Source organism: Sinocyclocheilus rhinocerous, unplaced genomic scaffold (genome assembly GCF_001515625.1).
Source record: "Sinocyclocheilus rhinocerous isolate Xijiao unplaced genomic scaffold, SAMN03320098_v1.1 scaffold515, whole genome shotgun sequence".
NCBI lineage: Eukaryota > Metazoa > Chordata > Actinopteri > Cypriniformes > Cyprinidae > Sinocyclocheilus > Sinocyclocheilus rhinocerous.
In genome coordinates this window covers 1038290-1062248 of record NW_015660140.1, presented here as the reverse complement: position 1 = coordinate 1062248, position 23959 = coordinate 1038290, and the positions used below count along the sequence as shown (strand labels likewise).

General features: G+C 34.5%; 2 protein-coding genes and 1 pseudogene across 2 annotated transcripts in view; 1 reads left to right on the top strand and 2 right to left on the bottom strand.

Moving 5' to 3' along the window:
- Positions 1-1444, top strand: part of LOC107724873 (regulator of G-protein signaling 7-binding protein A-like) — a 7630-nt gene extending 6186 nt beyond the window's left edge. The window contains exons 6-7 of the mRNA XM_016533952.1: positions 947-1083; positions 1412-1444. Of these exons, the coding sequence (XP_016389438.1) occupies positions 947-1083; positions 1412-1444 (170 nt within the window). The remainder of the gene's footprint in view (positions 1-946; positions 1084-1411) is intronic.
- Positions 1445-1451: 7 nt separating this feature from the next.
- Positions 1452-8078, bottom strand: LOC107724872 (complement component C7-like; annotated as a pseudogene).
- A 6990-nt stretch (positions 8079-15068) lies between these two features.
- Positions 15069-23747, bottom strand: LOC107724871 (PI-PLC X domain-containing protein 3-like). Its single transcript, XM_016533951.1, has 3 exons — positions 23631-23747; positions 20602-21326; positions 15069-16560 (listed from the first exon to the last, which is right to left on the bottom strand). The coding sequence occupies exons 1-3, from the start codon at positions 23745-23747 to the stop codon at positions 16404-16406; spliced, it is 999 nt and encodes a 332-aa protein (XP_016389437.1). The 3' UTR covers positions 15069-16403.
- Between the last annotated feature and the right edge of the window lie 212 nt (positions 23748-23959).

Here is a 23959-nt window from a genome sequence, read left to right as displayed (position 1 = left end):
ATTTTAAAAAAAAAATATATATATATATATATACTGCAACATGAGTGAATGTCCTATCGGTTGGTTCTTTTGATCTGATTTTTTGCTGTTACCATGTTTTTACAACAGTATTGTTTAGTCTTCCATAAACCGAAATCCTGTAACATTTTTCGTTTTGTTTCAGCCTTTAGGAGTATATAATACCTGAAGAAGCCTTTGTAAATAAAGAATATATCTATAAATTGAAATTTTAGAGATGTACATATAAAATGTAAACCTAGCGCTCTGAATTATTTTTCAAAACTGTGATTCTTTTAAAGAGATTGTCAGTAAAGGGTGGCATGTCTATCCATCTGGTGTGATATAAGTCCAGATTGGAGGGGCTCAGCATGGGTCTTGCTTATTAATAACAGTTCTAAATGTGTCAGGCATGGTGAAGATACTGTAGTGTTTATGAAAAGGCGCAGTGTCATTTTACATTGGTAATAAACCTTTTTTTAATGATTTAACAAACTGGAACTTTGTGTCTTGTATTAGAAATGGTTTTAACATACAAAATACCACAAGAAAAGGTACAGATATTAATCTGTGGAATAATAAAAGTCTGTATCAATAGGTATTACCCTCTTATCAGAGAAACTCAGATTAGTCAGATTTTCAGTAAGAAACAATATAAACCATCTGATATCCACCCTATTATCCACAATTCTCAGAACAACCCTCTGACAGGTCACAGGCTCCAATTTCAACGTCTCCCATTAAATGTATCACGTTTGGATCTCAGTCAGTTATAGGTAATTGGATTTGTTAGCACATTAATAGGGAGACTGTGAAATTCACACCTGGCAGCAGTGCCTACCCTTTTACTTTCTCGCAACAATGCTGAAGCAGTAATGGAGGGTGCAAAAAAAAAAAAAAAGCGTTTACAGGAACAGACATGGTTTTCAGGTTAATTATTTGGCTGCAGTGCTGACGCTGGAAAAGCTGTTGGCGGAATCCGGGCTGGTTGTCAGGAGTTTGGCAGGACATCTGGAGCTGGCTCAATATGATGCTGTCCAGAGCCCAGTGGAAGTCCAGAACAGGTTGACAGGAATACACGGCAATGTTGGTTTAACTTGTGCTTTCTTATTTTTTTTGCTGGTTATTAGGCTAACCAAAAAGTTAAGGAAAGTGAAGATACGTAGTTTTGCTTGATTTTTGTCTGCCACTGATTCTCATTTTATTCTATGACATAAAATACATGAGTAAACACTCCCTTGTGATTTTTTTTTTAAAGCTTTTACTTGTCTTGAAAAAGGCAGTTAAATGGGACTACAGAGGTTGTCTGGGACATTAAATATCATCAAAGCAAACAGGAAAACTTATCTACTCACTAGTCCACTATGTCCCTGTTTTAACTCAAGCTTTCATGAAAAATGTTTTTTAAATAAAGAGATGGAAGCTTTGTGACTCTGAAGTCATGTGACTGTGGAGTAGTTTTTTTGATTGTAAATTTAGGGTACAAAATTCATTTAAACTATTTAATTCATAAGTGAGGCTCTGAGATTATGACTGACAGGGTTGAATGCTGACAATGCGGACTGCTTCTCCTTTGCATTTCCTCACAGCCGCCTCACATTCTGTCATTGTCACTGGTGCAGACGCTCCTTCCTGCTGCACGCACACATGGATCCAAGCGTCCAGGGATGAGCATTCCTCACTTGTCTTCCAACAGCAGCTGTTCGTTTGCTCTACAATGACACAATTTTTGTAGCCAAGCATTCCTCCTGAATGCAACACTGCAACATTTTAAGTCTTTATAGCACTTTTCTTACCAGGTTCAAAAATACATTAGCAAGAATTGACATTTTCAGGCCATGGGTTCCCTCAGGAATTTCAAATGGGTTTTTCAAAAGGCAGTTTTCAATTTCTGTGGTTAGCATTATTTGAAGAGATGGCCATGATTTGTTTCACAACATTAAAGCATTGTGCTACGTTCATGTTTGGGTATGAAAGCATGTACTTCATGCTGTTAAACAATCAGTCAAGTCGTGTTAACCACAGACATTCAAAATGCCAAAATAAATGTCAAGGTGTCTTCACGCTCAGTTTTACATGTTACAAAATGACCCTTTTGAAAAAGAAGTGTGATTAATTGATTGTCGTTATTTTTGTTTTCTTTGCGCACAAAAAGTATTCTCGTAGCTTCATAAAATTACGGTTGAACCACTGATGTCACATGGACTATTTTAACAATGTCCTTACTACATTTCTAGGCTTTGAACGTGGTAGTTGCATTGCTGTCTATGCAGGGTCAGAAAGCTCACCCAAAAATATGAAAATATGTGTTCCGAAGATGAACAAAGGTTTTATTGGGTTTGGAACGACATGTGAGTAATTAATGAAAGAATTTTCATTTTTGGGTGAACTATCCCTTAAGCATATTTTTTGAGGTTATATTATATTATATTATAATATATATATATATTATTTCCTTATTAAGTACTTTTTTTAAAAGTATGCTAAAGTGCACTTCTTTTTCACAAGGGGACGTGTGCCATTATTTTATTTTGTATTTTAAAATTCCTCACCATCACATGTCTCCCAGAGCAAGTGGTGGATGAGCGATGTGGCCACTGGCAGGCACTGTCTTCAGCAAGCGTGTACTGATGTCCCAGACGGCGCATAGCCTGTACTTTACACAGACTCAGTGTCCGTGTCCGACCGCGCTTCTCATGAGTGGCACATATCTCCAAGAAACACCTGCAGAAGACAGAAAAAATCCTTTATTAAACTGAAAATAAAATGTGTGGGTTTTTGTGGATGGCTGTATAAAAAATGCCTTATGACATTTACATGATTTAAAAATATATATATATTTTTTTTTTTTTGCTTTTGTGTAATGTACATACTAAAGCCTTCCTGTCTGGGAGCATACTTGCACTCGTGGGGTACTTTACAGACACATTTATCCTTTGCCAGGTTCTCCCATGGCTGGCATTGCACTGGCACAGTGGCTGACTTAAAAACTAGTGGGAAAACAAATAACTTTTACTCACACCAAATTTTTATGCATCAATACATTTCAAAATTTGTCAAATGACCTTGTAATGATTGTCACTTTACAAAGTTTGAGTAATGTGTTTCATTTCCTTCATTTTGACATTGTGTACAAAACAGCACAGCTTCCACACTAGTTTTGTACCTGTGAGACACCTGGTTTCTTTTGGTTGCGGTGACCAGGAAAGACCAGCATTGCACTGAATCTCAGCCGGACCTTCTCTGACTTTCCCTTCAGGGCAGGAAAGTGAGACAGCTTCACCGATGTTATACGTAAGCTTCCACGGGCTTCCAGTGACATCTGGAGGAAGCTGAGGTAGATCACATAATGTTTCTGCAGACAGCAAGCAACATTTATTATAAAACATATATAACTTATTTATGGTTTCTCATTTCTCTGAAATGTAAAATATAAAAATAAAAAAGTTAATATTTAAACAATGAAAAAACAATTATTCTAAATATCTTAAATGCATAACAAAACTTATATTATGTATTTATATCATATATAGTATTAATAAAACATGGTTTCTAATTTCTCTGTATAAATGTATAAATAATAATATAAAAATAATAAAAGTTATAAAAATTCATAAAGTAATTATTTTATAAACAATATAAAACAAACATACTATTTAACATTTAGTATTAATTAAACATGGTTTCTCATTCTCTAAAATGTATAATTAGAATAATTAAAACAGCAATAATTATTATATATGTTACATAAAATATATATTACAAAAGAGTAATTATGTTTATATCATTTAATATTTAAGTGAACTATAAATAATCTTAAAGTTACAAATGAATCTTTTTTGTTATTTACTTATATATTGGTTAATTACATCTATTTCATTTCATTTGTTATTGTTTATTTATTTATTTATTTATTTATTTTTATATATTTTATAGTTAATATGAATGGGGGGATTGTGGAAGGGATTAATAATGGACAATATCCTACTGTTCACCTTGTTATCATTATTTCAATCTGTATTGTCACACAAAATACCAATAAAAAGATTTGAAGTAAAGTTACTAATGAATCATTACGTATTTGTGAAACATGGTTTATGTATAAATAGTTTCAATAATTATATACAGAATATAAAATGCATAATATATGATCATACATCATATATTCATACATCATACATAATATGATTTCTCAACCAGTTCAGATTTTCTTGGCATTCTGCTGTAGGATCCCTGATCAGGTGAAAGCCCTCAATACATGCATACTCAATCTTACTGCCCACTGGATACGCATCTTTGGGGTACTGCAATTAGGGGAAGACGACAACATTATAACATATCAAAAAACACATTCAATCATATTCTAATAATAATATAATTATTATTACCAAAACAAACCCATTAGCGAGGAAGGGGGGCGTTTTACAACTTTTCCTGGGTGTGAATGAATTTTCAAAGCAGTGAGGCTCCATCATTCTGAAAACAGGTCAAAGCTAATAAGTCAGGTTTCCACATAGTGGCAGTGTTGTTGCACAGTAACTTTCTCTGGGTCTCTAGCACCTTGTAAAGAACAGCTTGTTACAGCTTTTCAGAACAGAGCTTTGTGCTGTTGAACAGTCTGGTGACCTTTCCTCACGGTAGGTAATCTAATTCATCATCACAGGCTGTGGCCTCCACAGCGTTCCCTATACAGTCCCTGCCGCCTGAAGGAGCGACTCCAGCGCTTCTGACCTTCCCTGCAGGAGCTCCATGAAGACCAACAGGCCCAGTCTCCATGGATCACTCCTAAGACACAAAGACATGAACTGGACACTCAGGAACAAGTATAGTGACCCCCAAAAAATAGTTGGATACTTGAAATAAATGAATAAATGAAATATAAATTAAGCATGTTTATATTTACAGCACATTCCCAATCTCATATCGTAAAGTAAAATCATACACTAAAAATGAGAAAAAGTGTAAAATAAAATGTTTTTAGTTATTATAAAATAAATGTTTACATTTATAAATGAATGCAGTTAAATGTATATATTTTTAATTACACTATTACTGTTTCGTTATGATTTCAAAAGATTGAATTCATTAGCTAAATCACCATTACACAATTTTCTTCATGTTTATACATACAGTATAATAATACTCTAAATATGGATAAAGAATATACAGTATGTAACAATGTAAATTGGTCTTCTTTATACATGAAAATATTCAGCTGCCTTATTTTGGGCATGGCAATTTATACATTTTGAGGCAAATCTTTTTCTAAAAATTGTACATTTTCATTTAAATCAAATCATTTTTAATATAACAATTTAATATAATAATATAATTAGAGATGCTTTACAGCAGAGGTTTCCATAATTTATTCTGCACATTTTTTTTTCTGATTATCTCATTGTATCCTTGACCTGACTTGAATCAATTATATAATCATAATTGAATCGTTTAAAATTGCCAACTCGTAAAATGGTTACATTTTCTCTTGAGATTGGGCTGGGATCATCATCATTTGGGGTCTGTGGCTTTAAAAAGTGTAAAAACCTCTGATCTATGCGATATTAATTGAAGTGATTAATCTGTACCTGGTTGTTCATCTTGTGGTGTCCCATGCTCGCATGCCTGACCTTTGGTGCCTGGTTTACACAAACACTTACAGACGTTATTGTCCTGCACACGCAGCCCATTGTTCTGCAGTGACATGGGTGTTTCTCGCTGAGGTAAGTCTTTTTCACCCCCGCACACGAGACCTCTTTCACCAGCTCATGGAGAGGTCTGAGCTGCACAAATCAGAAATTCACACATGGTTTCTCATATAAGAATGAAATCATTGCATGTGTTTCACTGCATACTTGGTGGTCAATTTATGGTAACAACAGCTCAAAGTTCAATTATGTTCTATGGTTACTGGTTAGCATAGCACACACTTATTTGCATACAATAACCATATATTAACATTGGTTTTCCAAACCAACCTTTGATTTGATGACTTTTGGAAAGTCCTTCACTAAACCCGACCACTGCGAGAAAGTCCTGCCATTCTCCACTGCTGTGTTTTTGTTTAACATTGACAATTTTGCTATGTATCCAGGAGCTCCACCAATGATATTTGTGGTCATATCATTTTTTCGATATGCTTTCATCTGTTTGAAAGACATATTGAACGCAAAACAGAATATTATTATACAGTACATTGCCTGTATACAGAAACTATCATGAAAGTATTACATATGTGTGCATAATTTAGTGCCATTGTCTCCTAAAAGCAAAAGAAAGCTTCAGTTGAGCATTTATGGTTTGATTTTGCTTTCTTTTTCTAAATGACTTACAAAAGGATTGAACTTTCCTAAAAGTTTGTTCATCACAATCTACTGTGGTCCACCAGATGATAAACAGGATAGAATGGAACGTTTCGACACAATGTTTATAGTCTATTTGCACAGTTTCTATGTAAAAAGACATAACAGACAACTGTTGGATGAAACATCTTGAATGACATCAATAACATCAACGACTTCTCGTAATAGTGAAACAAATACGTGACATACAGACCACTTACGCATTTTTTTAACAACATCTTGGCTGGCTGCCATAAATAATATAAACTGGCCCCCAAGAGTGCCCTCTGAAATATAATGGGTCCCAAATCTCTCCAGCACATTGCGATAAGCAGCATAATCATATGTGACAGGCAAGGACCGCAGTTCTTTCCAGAATTCTTCTGAAAGTGGCAGATATTCTGGGGCCTAGTTTTGGAACTGGGCCACATCCATATCACTCTTCATGATCAGCAGATTTTTGGACTGAAAGGAGAACAAAGTTCCATATTTTAATATTTGGGTATGTGTTGTTTAAGCCATTGACATTTTTTAAAGCAACATTAACCTTGTTTAGTTTATTGTTTAGTTGAAGATACCTGACAACTAATGTGAGTTAATCTAACCATATTGTAAAGCATTACACCAAGCCACATTTAATGGTAAAAAAAAGTTTCACACATTTTTTTTGAAAGGGGTTAGCACTGTGTCGCAATGAGAAATGCAAGTAGTGATTACGAGTTCAAAACAAAAAAAACAAAACAAAACAAAACAATAAAATAAAATAAAATAAAATAAAATAAAATAAATAAAAAAATGTGCCAAAGACACGTAAAGCCACACAGTGCTCGAATGTCACATAGATTTGTTAGCAACAGACAACCAAACGTAAACTGCCTCAGTGCTCAGTTTATGTTTTATTCATGAACTGTTAAAAAAAAGTTTTAGGTTTTAAAAAAAATGTTTTTAGTTTTAGGTTCTGTTTAGTTTTAGTTTCCAGAATCTGAGGAGAAAATGTTAAAAATATTGAACAGTGATGAGTGATGAGACAGCTTTATCTTTGCAGTACTTCAGAAGACTTAAAGAGAGCGGATGGTAATAACCACATACATATGCAAATAAGAATGTTAAATGTACAGAACCTGACAGGCCAGGACGAATTACTAACCCAGCATAAAACACAGTGAAATATGAAACAATCCCCAATATATGTTCAAATAATTTCAAGAGTTAATGTCAATATTATATAGTGAATATGTCGAAACATACAGTACCTGTGACTGTAACAGCTCATCATGGAAGACATAATCATCATGCCCATAAGTTGTGCCTGTTGTTCTTGAATGATCTAAATGTGATTAAGGTAGTGCCAAGTGCTGTCATAGTGCTGATTCATCTGTAAAATCATTTTTTGCTGTGACCTGGCAAAAACAAATGCAGCAACTGAGACAAAAAAAAACTTGAAAAAAAGTCCCCAGGAGAAAGAAAGAGAGAAATTATTTAACACCTCTAAAAACTTTTTACCTTCTTAAGACTTTCAAATAGGAAAAAGTTGCAATATATCAAATTAAGTATACCGGACTGGCAGTGAAAACGTTCTCCATAACCCTCCTCTAGAGGACAGACCTGAGTCGGTATACATGACTTGAGTGCGGGTTGAGCTCCCAGTGCAAGGCTGACCACCAAACTGAGGGTAGACTGCAATGGAGCAGCTCTGTGTCTGTAATGTCCCCATATGTCAATATACAGATACCGCAACTGCATTTGTGCAAATGTATTCAGCGTACTAGACTGCATGCAGTTATTTAGTGTGAGATAAATGTACACTTTAACAATGATGCATGTCTAAGGAAAGGTCAGAAACAAAGCACTGCTTTACAAACAAAGCTTTTCATAGAACTGACTTCACTGCCTTCACCCAAGTGTCCTATTAGAGTATATTGCAATATACAATATACATTAGAGTTTACTAAAATATGAATATGCCACAAAGTATTCAAATAAAAAAAAAAATCTATAGATTTATCACATTTTTCGAATTTTATGTTGTTATATGATGACATTCTAAAGTGTGACTTCAGTGTCAAACACTTTTGGGGCCACTATCTATGAATATTGTATGTTCTATCACATTAAAACTGCCATACATTTAATTTCAGAAGAAAATTAAATGCATACATACACACACACACACACACACACATACATACATAATATTTAATTTCATAAATAAATAAATAAATAAATACCTACATACATACATACATGCTTACATAAATAATTCTTATTTAATGCTTTTATCCAAAGCATTATACATTGCATTCAAACTATACATTTTGTTTTCAAGTTATACAGACAGACAGACAGACAGATAGACAGATAGATAGATAGATAGATAGAAATCTAGTTATTAATATATATATATATAAAGCGATAGCACATGTTATAGTGGCAAAGATGTTTTAAGTTACTTACTTTGTAATTCCTGCTGAAGACAACAGTGAGAAAAGAAAGACTTCATGCAGGAACACACACTGAGAACACAGTTAAATGAAACAGTTTTCCTCCTTATAACCCTGTGCTATAATAAGCTGTGGGAAAAAATACATTTTAATAATATTTAATTAATCTTGAAATTAATACTGGAGTTCATCATTTGCGTCAGTGTAAACTCCAAGCATCAGGCTTTAAAAGCATATTTGTAGTGGTCCATTAAAATGATGCAGAAATGTTTAGACACCTGTTAAAAATGAAGAGTGCTTACCTTCATTGTAATAATCTAAAGCATATGCACATTTCTCTCCAAACCTTTTGTCTTTACTGTGTGCACTGTGCAGGCAGCTATAGGAAACACTCCCTGTCCCTGTCTCATCTCACGGAAACAAGCCATGAGCGGGAAATTATAATTTCTCTGCCAAAAAAATGCCTGTAACAACACATTCCTCATTTGACTGGAATGTGAGTGAGACTCAGGAGATAGGAAGAGCACATAAATCTCTCTAATGACTCTAGAGGATTTATGGTGCATGCCGAGAATTAAACGGTCAGTTATGGATGTCCATTTGAATAAATAGACAGATTAAATCATGTCCACTTAGGTAGCTGTCATGCATCTTGAGAATTAGACATCTAAAATTGGATTCTCTATGTCAAGTAGGTATACACAATAAACACTTGATGGAGACAAAGCACCATTTTACATCCAATTGTGCACCAGTAAAGGTACAGTTCACCCAAAAATAAAAATGACTCACCTTCAGGCCATCAAAGATGTAGAAGAGTTTTTTTTACACTTTATTTCGAGCCCATTTTAGAAATTGTACTAACTGTAAGTAACTTTTCAACTAAACATCACCGAACTCTCATTAGAGTAGGGATTAGTAGAATAAATTGAGACGTACTTGCTTATAATCAGCAGAATGTCTAAAGTGGACCATCAAAATAAAATGTTAACAAGTTTGTTTCTTCATCTGAACAAATTTTGAGAAATTTAGCATTACATCACTCCTTGAATTACATTGGTCCTCTGCAGTGAATGGGTGGCGTCTGAATGAGAGTTCAAAACATCACAATAATCCACAAGTAATCCACATGACTCCAGTCCATCAATTAACGTCCTGTGAAGAGAAAAATTATTGTGTTTGTAAGAAATAAATCCATTATTAAGTCGTTTTAATTATAAACCCTGACTTCTGGTCAAAATACCAGTCCTTTATCAATAATAACACTTCTTCCGGTGAAAAACGTCATCTTCTGTGGTCCTTTTATATCAAAATCCACTGACATTTGTTTGGAACTGTTTTTGCTTTAAAATAGTGCTAATCTATGCATATTTCTCTCCTGATTCAGAGAGTTCGCTTTGAAGTTAAAGATTCCTTAATGGATTTGTTTCTTACAACCACACAGATTTCGCTTCACAAAAAGTTAAATGATGGACTGGAGTTGTGTGGATTACTTGTGAATTATTTGAATGGTTTAATCAGCTGTTTAGACTCTCATTCTGACGGCACCCATTCACTGCAGAGGATCCATTAATGAGTAACTGTTCCGATTTGGAGAAAAACAAACTCACCTACATCTCGAATTGCCTGAGGGTAAGTACATTTCCAGAAAAGTTAGTTTTTTGGGTGAACTATCCCTTTAAGAAGCTGCAAATGTGGAGAATTTAATATATAGCCTCTTTTAGATTTCAGACGTCTTGTTTACTGGAAAGGTCACTGTATTTAAAAGTCAAATCTCCTGATGTATCTCCTAAGAGAACGACAGCACATTCCCATCATATACATGCCTTTTTGAATAATAATGCCTTGTATTGTCTCTGGGTCAGGGGTTAATTGGCATGCTTTTCCGCTCCTTAGACCTCAGGATCCATAGTTCCTCTGAGGATCTCCTTCGCATAATTAAAAGGTAATTGAGTTTCTCAGTGAGCCCCTCATCAGCAAGCTGTTATTAGCTGTTACAATGTTATTGTTCAGCGGGCAGTAAATGCATCATAAAATCATGTCAGTGTCGTACGGTTACGGAGTTCTTTCCTGCATGCGTTCACACAAACAGAAATATATACATACAATATCTCTTAACACTGAAATGCACAGGGCAAAAAATCTACAGCTGGACCTGGGAGCTCTGGTATGTTTCTTCATTAGCACTTGGATATTTAAAATAATTTGAATCTTGATGAATGAATGGAAACTTAGGAGATCAGGAGCTGAAAAAAGGAATATTTCTGATCTAATTAGGCCTTTTTCTGGCACCAGCTACACCATTCTTCAAATCACACATTAGACTCATTAAAAGCCCATGCATGTTGTTCAGTGGGGTCCAAAGTCTGAGACCAGTAGTGAAAATGCTTGTTCTTCATTTTTTAAATTGAATATAATTTGAATTGAAAGTTTAATTTAAAAACTAACAGAATGTGTATCTCTTATTTTATTTGGCAGCAGCACTCAAACTGCATGAACTCCATAAGTTTGTTTAAAACCTGAAAATCATGTTCACCAGAATTATTTGACATGATCCATAGAACATTTTGAGCATCAATGGAAAAAAACATCTGACCGTCTGTACAAAGAGTCCCATAACTGTAGAAACCTAGAAAATTTTTCCAAAAATAAAACTATTATTGGGGTCCAAGACTTGTGAAACCCAATTAGTTTGCTATATGTAGTACATATAGAATGCGTACACTCAAAATTCATTCAAAAGTTTGACGTAAGTTTTTTTTTTATGTAGCAAGGATGTATTCAGTTGATCAAAAGTGATGTAAAGACGATTATAATGTTACAAAAGATTTCTATTTCAAACAAAATTGCTGTTCTTTTGAACTTTAAAAGAATCCTGAAAAAAGTTCCAAAAAATATTAAACTGTTTTCAAACATTGATAATAATAACATTGATCATGTGACACTGAAGACTGGAGTAATGGCTGAAAAAAAATCAGCTTTGCCATCACAGCAATAAATTACATTTAAAATAAATAAATAAATACAATTTCTGTTTGTGGTTCTGGTGACATAAAACTGAAGAATCCAGCTTGTATATAGAGTAAATCTCAAAGTCAAGATTTGCAATGTCTGACAGTTTGAAGAAACAGTAGATTATACAACACTAGCAAATTCAAGTAATCTGCTTTAAATTGTGATAAATACAGCAATATTCTGTATTTATTTAAATTGTTAACATCACTAAAATGTGAAAAAAAGTTATTTATACAGTTACTTTTGTGTTATTTGACTCAATATGAGTTGTGAATGGATGCTTTCAAACTAGGATGTTCTAATTGGCTAATATTGTTCAGCTGCCTGTCTGAAAGCATGCTGGCATTAGGGAAACTCTTATCTTACGCCAGTGCTGCTTTCAAAATGGTGCCATGCTGCTTGTAATTACACTGTGGACTGTGAATGTGAGGTTTATGCCCAACCTTATTTGGCAATCTGAATAGCGTTTTTAATATCGCTGCAGGCTGTCAAACTGTCAAACACGAAGAGATTGAGTTGGCAGGAGAAAGAGCCAGTCAGACAATGTCCACTCTTAATCAGAAATGGAAACTGACTAATGATTATATCATAATTGCCTCCCACAACAGGTTTTTATTTATGCCCAAGAGAAACATTTCTCTAGAATTACATACATGACATCTAGAACTGGGAATCAGGAATTATTGCTGATTAAGTATAGCTGAATTACTGTCGGAACTCAAGCTTCCACCCCAATCCATTAGAAAACCACAGCTGCACTGAATCGGAAACATTTTCTATAATAACTTAGTATAATAATAATAATAATAATAATAAACTCTATTAAGTTCCCAAGATATAGGAATTTACTAATGTCAACAACGTCAATGAAAAACTATTATTATTAGTAGTAATCTAGTTATCATAGATTCAAAAATATAAATTATTATAATATAAAGTTATAATAATAATAATAACAATTGTTGCTGTTATTATTATTAGAATTTTTTTGATTAGATTAGATTTTTTTCCCCACTAAAAAGTGGCATATAGGGTTCACTGGTTTAGTGTGATTTACAAATCGCTGGCTTGAGGCTAATATTTTGATGTAATTTATTAAGTTCTATATTTTATAATGGGAAATAACAATTACCCAGATGGGGGAAAAATCTAGAAAATTAATTTCTAGGTCAGCTGAGGTTTGTCACTATTGACATACAAAAATATTACAGCTAACCTGCTCATCAAATGTTAATTTACAGTCACAAATCAAGTGTACAGTATTATTGCCTCTGAGTGTGATGTCATATCCTGGTAACGATAAAGAAGGCTCCTGTCCACAGAAAAGAAATGACCATTTTCATCTTCTTAACAAATGTAATGGTACACAGAATTCCTTTCAACATTATTACAACATAAACATTCTAAAATATTAGCAACTAACTAATTATTTTTAGCTAAATTAATGCAGCTAAATTCTAATTATCTTTAGAATACATACAATAAAATGTCCCCATAACCTGACAGATATCACTGTGTCCTGTCAAATCAAACATCTTTGTGTCACAGCTAAAGGCTAAGGCTAAGTATAGGCTCTATAAACAATAAAAACAATCAGGGGAGCCTCCCTTAGAAAACTAGCCAATCATAAAGTTTTTTTGCCTGCATGTGAGTCATTTTGAATATTTTGTTTGGCTGACATATCTTTAGAGGATGGTTTTGGATAAAGCTTGCGTAGTTGAAGTTTAAGTATAGCTACTGGCAGAAGTTAGCAATCTGGCTAAAGTCACTCACACAGTATATACTGTACAACATCTACAAACGTCTCCGTGTGCTTTTCAAAAGGTCAGTTACATACCATGAAACCGTTGAACAGCAGAGATTGTTAATCTGCTGTGCACTAATTTAGAGAATCACAGTTACAGCAACACTTCTTCATTGCAGTTTGAAAAATACAATCAGCAGACTAACAGCTTCTACTAATAAGCTCACAATCAGCAAAGAGAGCACATAGTGCTCCGAATACGTGAAAGAGAGGTTTTTCACAGCTGCATAGTGCCATTGTCAAAACAAGCTGAGCGGACCTTTGCCAGCAATCAATAGCTGTAATTGAGAAAGCATGTAATGAGGCCACGGACTCTGCTCTCGGCATCACAGACAGAGAGAGAATTGGCAAACTGCACATCACTGCAAATGTTACTTTTTCTATTGTTACTTATTAAAATTAGCTTCTCATCTGCATTTCAATAGATTTCAACAGTCATGGCTCATTTGGTGGAGGATATCATAGAAGACCTGGAGCAAGAATTTCAGCACAATTTAACTGTATTTAAGTAACATTATCAGTTATGATTGTACATCCATTTGTATGGAAGATTGGTGGTGTTTGTATGATTTGAGTTAAAAAGTAAGACTTTTAGAAAAGAAAAAAAACTGGGCTCCACCTCTAAACCTAACCCGTAAAGGAATAGTTCACCCAAAATTTAAAATGTAGTCATTTTCTCACTCTCAAGTTGTTCCAAACGTGTATGATTCTTTCTTCTGCTGAACACAAAAGAAGATATTTTGAAGAATGTTGTCAAACAGTTGATATTTTTCCATATTCTGGAAGTCCAACTATTTGGCTACCAACACTCTTCAAACTATCTTCTTTTGTGCTCAACACAGAAACTCATACAAGTTTAGAACAAGTTGAGGGTGAGTAAATGATGACAGAATTTTCATTTTTGGGTGAACTATCGATTTAAGGCCGGTTCACACCAAGAATGAGAACTATAAGGATAACAATATTAATGTTGAAACCAATGGAGGATAATGTTCTGTTTATTCTAAGCATGTGCGGCAATTTTGTCCTCTGCCGCTTTAAATGCTCGAGCTCTTTAAAGTGAGGTGGATTCTGATTGGCTGCTTTATAGTTATCAGTAATGTTATAATTATTGTCCTTTCTTGTGAACAGGCCTTTAGTTGTGCGTAAGCAGATCATAAAGAAACGTACGAATGAGATCATATAAATATATATTTTTTCAACATTATTTTTTTATCAATATTATGAATTTTTAATTCAGAAATATGATGCAGTTGTTGAGGAGTCACACCACATGACATTTTATAACCTGAACTAACCTTGCCTTGTCATAAAAAAAATCGAATTAACTGAATTTGAGAGACTTCCCATTTTATGCATTTTTCTGATTGTCATAGAAAAGCTGTATTCAAGTAACTGAATATATAAATTGCATTTTAATGTATTTTTGAATGAAAAGGGGGGAAAAACACACACTATGTGGTATATATGCAGTATTTACATTTATTGTACACCAGATTTGTCAGAAATGTTCGATAAGGACATATACCCATAGAAAGTTTACATACAATTTATTGACCTAGACAACTACGTGCGATTTTATACTGTACAAAGGCATGATTAATGCAAGTACATGCTCCAGGTTGGCCATGGGATTGTCACATTAATAAAAATGATTTAAACACTTCAATAAACAAACAATGCTGCAAACTTTCTAGTTAGTTTTCCAGCGTCACCTGACTGTAAAAGAGAGAAGGCAGCAGTGAGGGAAATTGTTTCATAATGTCATATATTGAACAAATGCAATTACTTGGTATCTGTGTGATTAAAACATTAGCATGGCCCTTTACCCAATTAGTCTGGCTAATTAGAAAATGGTGTCATAATAAGTCTGTTCACACCCATTAAGTGAGTCTCTTGAGTGTTTGTTTGTTTATGTATGCATGTTTATGATTGAATGCAAATTGTGCATTATTAAGTGATGGATTGTATGGGGGGGGTGGTTCTGCAACTTCAGTGGCCACTCTTTAACAGTCCAGTCACAGCAGTGCAAATGCAAAGAATATTTATGTTGTTCACGGATATATAAAAGAATCTGTTGGATAAAGTAAAGGATGACTACAAAAATGTAGATACAAAGCCTCACTTATTAGTGTTGATAATGGCAGAAAGGCAAAAATGCTGTTACATACAATTGCAATTTTTGGTTGCGAATACAAACATCTAATAGTTCACTTCTTCAACATTGTAAGACCAGGCCGAGGCCCCAAAGGGAACCTCAACTCTTGACGTATGTTCGGGCATGACAAATAGTGAGCAAAGTTACAATTCAACAGGTTTACAAGTATTTACAACTCGACAATCATACAAGTTACTATGACCACTAGAAATAAACCTACTATAGATTCAGCATCACATTCACTGTACAAACGATATTTATTCCCATGAAATGAGTTAAAGTTACTGTTACTTTGATCAGAAGCAGAATCTGGGCAGAACTTATCAAGGTTTCGAGCATGTGGATCAGTAACTAGTAGTCCAACAGATTGAAAGCAGAGAAACATGGGAAAAGGCCAGTCACCTTTTTTGCCCAGAAAGAAATGAAATCACCATCTGCCCCTGTTCATCCTCAGACAAAACCTGAAATTATTCCACCTGACCGTGTCTGGTGTCTACTATCATTCTCACGGTTTCCATTAGCCCTGAAAATGTCAGACGAACACAGCCTCTATGATCCAAAAAATAAATAAAAATCAATAAAACAAAAATATGGCAAAGAGAGAGGGAGCAAGTAATTGATACCACAAGCGATGTGGGAAATGTGGAGGTTCAGGTGGCGTTCTCTTCCTCATCATCCAGGTAGTAGTTGAGGGTGATAACGGCGCTGACAAATTCCCCCAGCTCCACAAAATCGACCGTGATGATGTTTACTCCACTTTCCCCAGGTCGCTGTGAGCGGATCCACTGCATCATGCCAGGAAGAGCCCTGAGAAAACATATATATATATATACAGGCCGTTTCAATCTAAGGGGATTTGTTCCCAAACAGAACACAAAATAGCTCAGTTTAAAACATAGTGAGCTGCCTTTAAAGGCGGCATCCTGACTGAAATGTAACTTATAAGAGACCAACTTGGAATGTAAGCTGCAACACTATACGCCATATAAATAGTGCTCCTCATGCAAAGTACACAACAGTCTCAAATCACAAGTGATTTGTTTTTTATCTTGCATCATGATGTAATACTTTAATAAGCAAAGATATATACATTTTGATGAAATAGTATAAAATTAGATTAAATTTCTTTTATTAGTTATTTACAGAAACTAACGTTTTAATTATTTTAATGTCAAATGATTCTTCAATTATTAAATTATTCTCACTAATACTTTTTAGAATCGAATGAATTATGAGTGTGTTTATAATCAACATTTCTCTCGCATCGTCTGCCATCTCATATTTCAAGGATACATGCAATGTTGTCTTAAAATGTGGTCAAAATGAGTTATCTTATATGGAAGCACATTTTTTGCCACAGAAGAAAAAAAATATCATGCTTTTGCTAAATAATAATAATGACTTACAAAGTCAAAATTATGAGATACTAAGTCAAAATAAGATGATGGGATTTATGGGATAAAAGTCGAAATCATGAAATTAAACATCAATCTTTACACAAAAAGTAAATTATGACAAAGTCAATCTTTCATCATAATTTTAGCTATTCTATAATTATAACTCATTTGTCATAATTATGACTTTTTATCTCATAGTTTCAACTTTTTGTTATAAGTTTATATTTTAATGTCATAACTGTTTTGTCATAACTTCGACGTTGTCACAGAATAAATCATGCTTTGAATTTGAAATAGAAAGAAATCATTTTTTTACAGTCATAACTATAACATACAAGTCCTAATTATAACACAGAAAATTCAAAGAGATACTAAGTCTGTCATAATTATGAGATAAAAAGTTCAAATTATCTCCATAATTAGAGATCAAAGTTTAAACTGCGACAAGTCAAAACCATGAAATTAAACATTTTTGACAAAGTCATAATTATAATTTTTTAATTACATTTTTTTTGTCCTAATTTCATGTTTTTATCTCATAATTGCTTTTATGTCACAATTATGATTTTTATGTCAATTATTTACCAAAGCAATATTTTTTTTCTTATATGGCAGAAGCAGGGTTTCCTAGTCTTAGTAGGAAGCATGATTAAATTATGTGATTAGGATACTGTCTAGGCAGGCAGCTCACTAGATTTTGGAACAAATCTAATATGCATTGTTTGCTGGGTCTGTCTATAAATGGTCTGCAGGGGGTGATGCACCTGAAGTGGGGTCACATCGGCAGACACAGACTCATTTCTGTGAGGACTATGACTCAGGAGTTATCTCATGCTCTGCTGCTCACTCCCAGATGATGCAAGGGCTAGGCGGCTTTATCAGCTAATAAGACGCCATGCTTGTCAGATTGCAGTGTGCTGGCAGAGGCCGTATCATTTTACTCTCTGTGCCCCACCTCTCTCCTCATCTATAATTAATTTGCCATCAGCACAGTCGATGCAAAAAATAATGACACATTCGACCAAACTATCACATTGGCTTTGGCCTGGAAAAAATGAACTTAAACGTATGACCAAAGTGTGCATTTTCCTTAGAAAGTAGAGATTTGATGCTTGAGATGTTGCTACATGCTGAGATGAGACTTCTGAATGAGTCTTCCTGTAAGCAGGGTGACTAACGCTGGTGTCAGCTCTGCCCTTTAGCTAATGTTCCAGTTACACTAAGCAGAAATAATGTGCTGCTCCTCACCAAATACCCAGGGGGAATCAGCTACGTGTGTGGATAGCATGAAGGTGGTATCATAAGGTGTGATTACAGTTCAGATATGGTTCCACTCTTTTAAATACCTTGACAAAATGATACACAGTTCTGTTAACAGAATCACACAAATTCTGCCGACTATGCATCGGTACCAACAACACCGCTACTGAATCTATACTACTCTTCAATAGTTTGGGGTCAGAAGTTAATACTTGTAATTCAGCAAAAACACAAAATGAAAAAAAATATTTTTTCATAATTAATCATTATAAATTCATGTATAATGTTATAAAAGATTTTTTTTTAGTGCTGTTCTTTTGAATTTTCTGAAAAGAATCCTGAAAAGAATGTATCATGTTAAACAGCACTGATAATTCAACACTGATAATAATAAGAAATGTTTCTTGAGCAGCAAATCAGCATATGAGAATGATTTCTGAAAGATCATGTGACACTGAAGACTGGAGCAACGGCTGCTAAAAATTCAGCTTTGTCATCACTGGAATAAATTACATTTCATTCAAATACAAAACAATGATTTTAAACTGTAATAACCCTAGTAAAAATTAATATATTTAAAATACATTTATTTCATACTAAGTATATTTCAAATCTATTAAAATATTGCTCGAGACTTACTGACATAAAATTATAATTAAACTTTATTTGGAATACTACTTGTGCACAATGCACATTTCTTAATATTAAGCCTAAAATGTGTTTTAATGTCACTAATGATGAGGATTGTATGATCTTTGAATAATTGCAAGATATTTAAAGTGTACCTGAAGTATACTTACAATAGTTCCACTTTAGCAAATATACTTCAGTATATCTTTAGCTGTACTTCAGCACTACTTTCGCACAATTAAAGTGCATTAAGTACAAAATTAGTTGTTCCAATTTAGCAGACTTTAAGTATACCAGTTTAGTATACCAAAAGTACAACTGCAGGGTATTTTATTAAGTACATACATATGTAAATGTGTTTTTAGTATACTTAGCATGAAATTAAAGGATTTCAAATACATTTTAGTATCATTTATTTTTCACTAGGAAATACATCAGAATGTTACAGTTTTTTTCTGTATTTTTCACAATAATAAATGCAGCTTTGGTGAGCATAAGAAACTTCTTTCAAAAACATTAAGAGAGCGTACTGATCCCAAACTGCTGAACAGTAGTGTAATATAGTGAAAAACATGTGACAAGTGTAGTCTAATTAGTGAATTAACAATTTTTAGCTGGTTCTTTTAATTAATCAAATCCATACAGCATGACTAATGTAGTCAAAATGATCCCCGAACAAATGAGCTGGTTCTTTTTAATGAATCTGTATTGTAAACTGTAATTGTATTTAGGTATCGTGAGACTTCACTGACTGGTTGTTCATATGACTATGTGTAGTTAAACATAAGCATTATGAGTTTTGTATGTGGTTAGTATTTTATAAAATAAATAAGTGCATTAAAATTCTAAAGCTTTTTTACCCAGTATTTAGTATTGCATATTTAACACCAACTTTATGTACTGCATCTATGATAAGACTATGAAGAGTCACTTAAACGTCTGGGTAAAAACATCTTTTGCAGGAATTGTTTTACAAATATTATCTAATCAGCTAGAAAAAAATATGTATTTTCCAAATATTTCTTCTTCAGAAATACTAAAAGAATCATTCTTTTAAGAAACCAGAATCACTGAGAGGAATCTAATTATTCAATTTCTCTACAATTCCAGTGCCTAGTTGTTATGGCTGTGCTTAGCTGCATGCCCAGTGGCACACTATATATCATGCCTGCTGACAGGCGAGAAAAAATAACAGAAGATCATCCTTTGAAAGCCGCAGATGCCAATGTATTCCACGCGGGAAGCGGAAAGACCCCCTCTCAGTCATTTGAATGAGCAGAATATTGGTGCACTCTAGAATTAATGCACCGAATATGTTGTTCTGTCGTCCAGAGCCATTTCGAAATCTGCTTTCTGCCAAGAGTTTCATGTTTCAAACCAAGCCTGACAAACCCTGATCAGTGAAGCCCAAGAGACTGAGCAACGGCTAATAACTGTAATGAGATTAAATTGGGACTGTAAAAAAAATCTGCCTGGCGCTGATTTGAAGATAACAGAGAGTGAGATCTAATGAGTCAGCATGTTCTTTATTTCACAGAACGGATTTTGTACAATAGCCTACCTCTCTGTGATGGTCTCCCTCAGACCGCTGGTGACACCCTTCATGACGGTGCTTGCTTTGGGAGTGAGAACCACTTGGGACACAAAAAAGGTGCCCTTACGTCTCCGATCCTTTACTGAGGCTTGAAGGAACTGAATGAGCTTCTCGGGATCTGTGGTATTGGCCCAAGGAGCAGGCATCATCTGACCAGGCCACAGGAAAGGAACCTCCAGAGCCATGGGATTGTGATAGAAGACCAGCACCTGATACTCTTTCTCCCAGAGGTACTTCAGGCTTACCTCTTGAGCAAACACTACCGGACAGAGTCGGTCCCCGAAGATGGTGCGCAGCATCTGGACCAGCTTTTCGTGATGGAGGTTCTGTACGCCGTAGAAGTGGTTGAAGTCCAGGAACACAACCTCGCGAGCATGGGAGGCCAGGAAGGCGCTGATCTGCTCCAGGCCTTCACGTACGGTGGCGCTGAACAGGCCATGTGCAAAGTAGAGCTCGTTGTCGGGGTCTCTGGGTTTGGTGGATATGCGGAGGTCAAAGAAGCGGATGCCCGCCTCCAGCTGGCTGGTGAAGTTCATGGTCTGTGTCGCCAACCACTTCCTCATCAGCTTCTTGGCCACTGTGCCAAACACAGAGACAAAGTTCTGCACGGTCTCAGGCTGCTCCGGCCCAACTGGTGAGGCTTCGTCGATGTAAAAACTGAAGGAGTCGTGGGAACCTGGATGAGAAGATTTCTGAGTTAGTGATATACATGAAAAGAGAACATAAAAATGATGACAACAGAGTGAACAAATGCAATTTTCTGGCTCATATAAAACATTCCTAAGGGAACTTGTTATCTTATGTATAATACAAAAATCACCGGTCTTTGTGGAATGATAAAGGCAACATTCACCTTGCTTTAGAAGAAACACGACATAAAAATATAATATAATAAAAAATATACCTACACTACCATTCAAAAGTAGAGAGAAATTAATACTTTTATTCAGCAAGGATGCATTAAATTAAAGGTGACAGTGAAGACTGTTACAAATGATTCTATTTCTGAAATTTCTATTCATCAAAGAATCCTGAAAAAAAGTATAATGGTTTTAAACATTGATAAAAAATGTTTCTTGAGCAACAATTCTGCATATTAAAATGATTTCTGAAGGATCATGTGACACTGAAGACTGGAGTAATGGCTGTTGAAAATTCAGTTTTGCATCACAGGAATAAATTACATTTTAAAAAATATAGTAAAATAGAAATTATTTATTATTTTATGTTGTAAAAATATTTCACAATATTACTGGTAGTACTGTATTTCTGATCAATGAGGCCTTGATGACCATAAGACAAAAACTTTTGATAAATGTATTGTATTTAATAATAAAGATTTATTCTGTGGATCAATAAAGTGATTAATTTTAAATTCATATTTAACTATATTTTAACTAAATATTTTTAAATTAAAAATTAAAACTATAAATACTGATATTTAATATAGTAAAAAAAAATGGTAGAGACCAGCTTTTTGACAGAATATTCTGGCTGGCATGTCCACGAAAATATTCAGTTTTGGCTCCTGTCTGGTAAAGTTATTGAATATTCCTGCTTTATGATCTTGTGGACTTCACAGACATGCACAAGACTACGAGTGCACATCAAATGTGCCATTTGGGACAAGGACATCTGCTCTAAACATGATGAGAACAATGATTTTAAGGTGACTTGCTCTGAAAAAGACTCAAATCTAAAACTGCCTGACAATCTGCAGTACTTTTGTACAGCAGGAACCTACGAATACATATAATGGCTGTTGTAGCGGTTAAATGGAATAATGGAATAATGCAATAGCCAACACTTGCATCCAGACTGCAGCAGGAGGAAAAGCGTTGCCAGGGCCTACAGGATAATAACGTGGAGTTCACAAGCACGCTTTCAATGTAAATACAGAGCAAAGCCAGGTGCTATGTTTGATCTCCAAAAATCAAAACAACTATTTAAATAGATGCATTGCTAATGTAATTAAATGAAAGCATTAAGCAGTCTATAACCTGTGCGTGTGAGAGAGACTCTCCGAATATTATTTTTGATGAATAAACAATGCAGCTCTGCATCTGAAGGCAGCATCAACATTCACCATGGGAAAGGGCCATTAGGCAAACAGCTGTCTGCTCGCCAAAGACATCTCAGCAATCACCACAACAACAAAACCAGTCCAAATGATGGAAGCATCAGATGCTGCTTTTAACAAGCCAAGGAGAAAGAGAGAAAGATAGAAAGACAGAAAGAGAGGAAGAAAAAGAAAAAAAAGAAAGAAAGAAAGAAAGAAAGAGAGAGAGAGAGGAAGAAAAAGAAAGAAAGAAAGAAAGAGAGGAAGAAAAAGAAAGAGAGGAAGAAAAAGAGAGAGAGAGAGAGAGAGAGAGAGAGAGAGAGAGAAAGAAAGAAAAAGAAAGAAAGAAAGAAAGAAAGAAAGAAAGAAATTGCAACCCTCAGAGATTTGCTACAGTTTTCCCAGTTCAATGTCTCTACTCTATTGTGACAATAATGTGTGTCTTATGTGACCCTGGATCACAAAACCAGTCTTTAGTCACTGGGGTATATTTTTAGCAATAGCCAAAAAAAACATTGTCAAAATTATCGATTTTTCTTTTATGCCACAAATCATTAGGATATTAAGTAAAGATCATGTTACATGAAGACATTTAGTAAATTTCCTACCGTAAAAATGTAGAAACTCCATTTTTGATTAGTAATATGCATTGCTAAGAACTTAATTTGGACAACTTTAAAGACGATTTTCTCAATATTTAGATTTTTTTTGCACCCTCAGATTCCAGATTTTCAAATAGTTGTATCTCGGCCAAATATTGTCCTATCCTAACAAACCATACATCAATGGAAAGCTTATTTATTCAGCTTTGAGATGGTGTTTAAATCTCAATTTCAAATGACCCTTATGACTGGTTTTGTGGTCCAGGGTCACATATATCTAGTGAATGTTCATTAAACAGATCAGCCTGGAAATACACAGATTTCGTTGCTGTTACCTCCTGTGTCAAATTCAGATTAATGAGTAACAGTAATGTCTCATTTCCCTCCTTGACATAGGTAATGCCTTCTGGCACGTGGAAACGGAGGGAAGTCTCCACTAACACAATTTCCATGTACGTCTCATTAAATCAGAGACTGTGAAGGGAGATAAGATGTGAGCGTAACCGTAAATCAGTTTTTATGAAAACAGCACTATACATTACTATTTAAACGCGTTTTCTCATTTATTCTCATCCTCTTTTATTACATTTTAAAAAAAACTAATTGATAGCAACTTGTCTTTTCTCCTTAAGGTGTTGTGCAAAACTTAAAGACAAAGGAAAGT

What these genes read in the sequence shown, in the direction of transcription:
- LOC107724871 (XM_016533951.1), bottom strand. Translation starts at nt 23,747, where the DNA reads ATGGAAATTGTGTTAGTGGAGACTTCCCTCCGTTTCCACGTGCCAGAA. An exon ending in ATCTGAATTTGACACAGGAG is followed by an intron (nt 21,327 to 23,630) that starts GTAACAGCAACG and finishes TCACTAACTCAG; the next exon opens with AAATCTTCTCATCCAGGTTC. An exon ending in AGGGAGACCATCACAGAGAG is followed by an intron (nt 16,561 to 20,601) that starts GTAGGCTATTGT and finishes ATGTTTTCTCAG; the next exon opens with GGCTCTTCCTGGCATGATGC.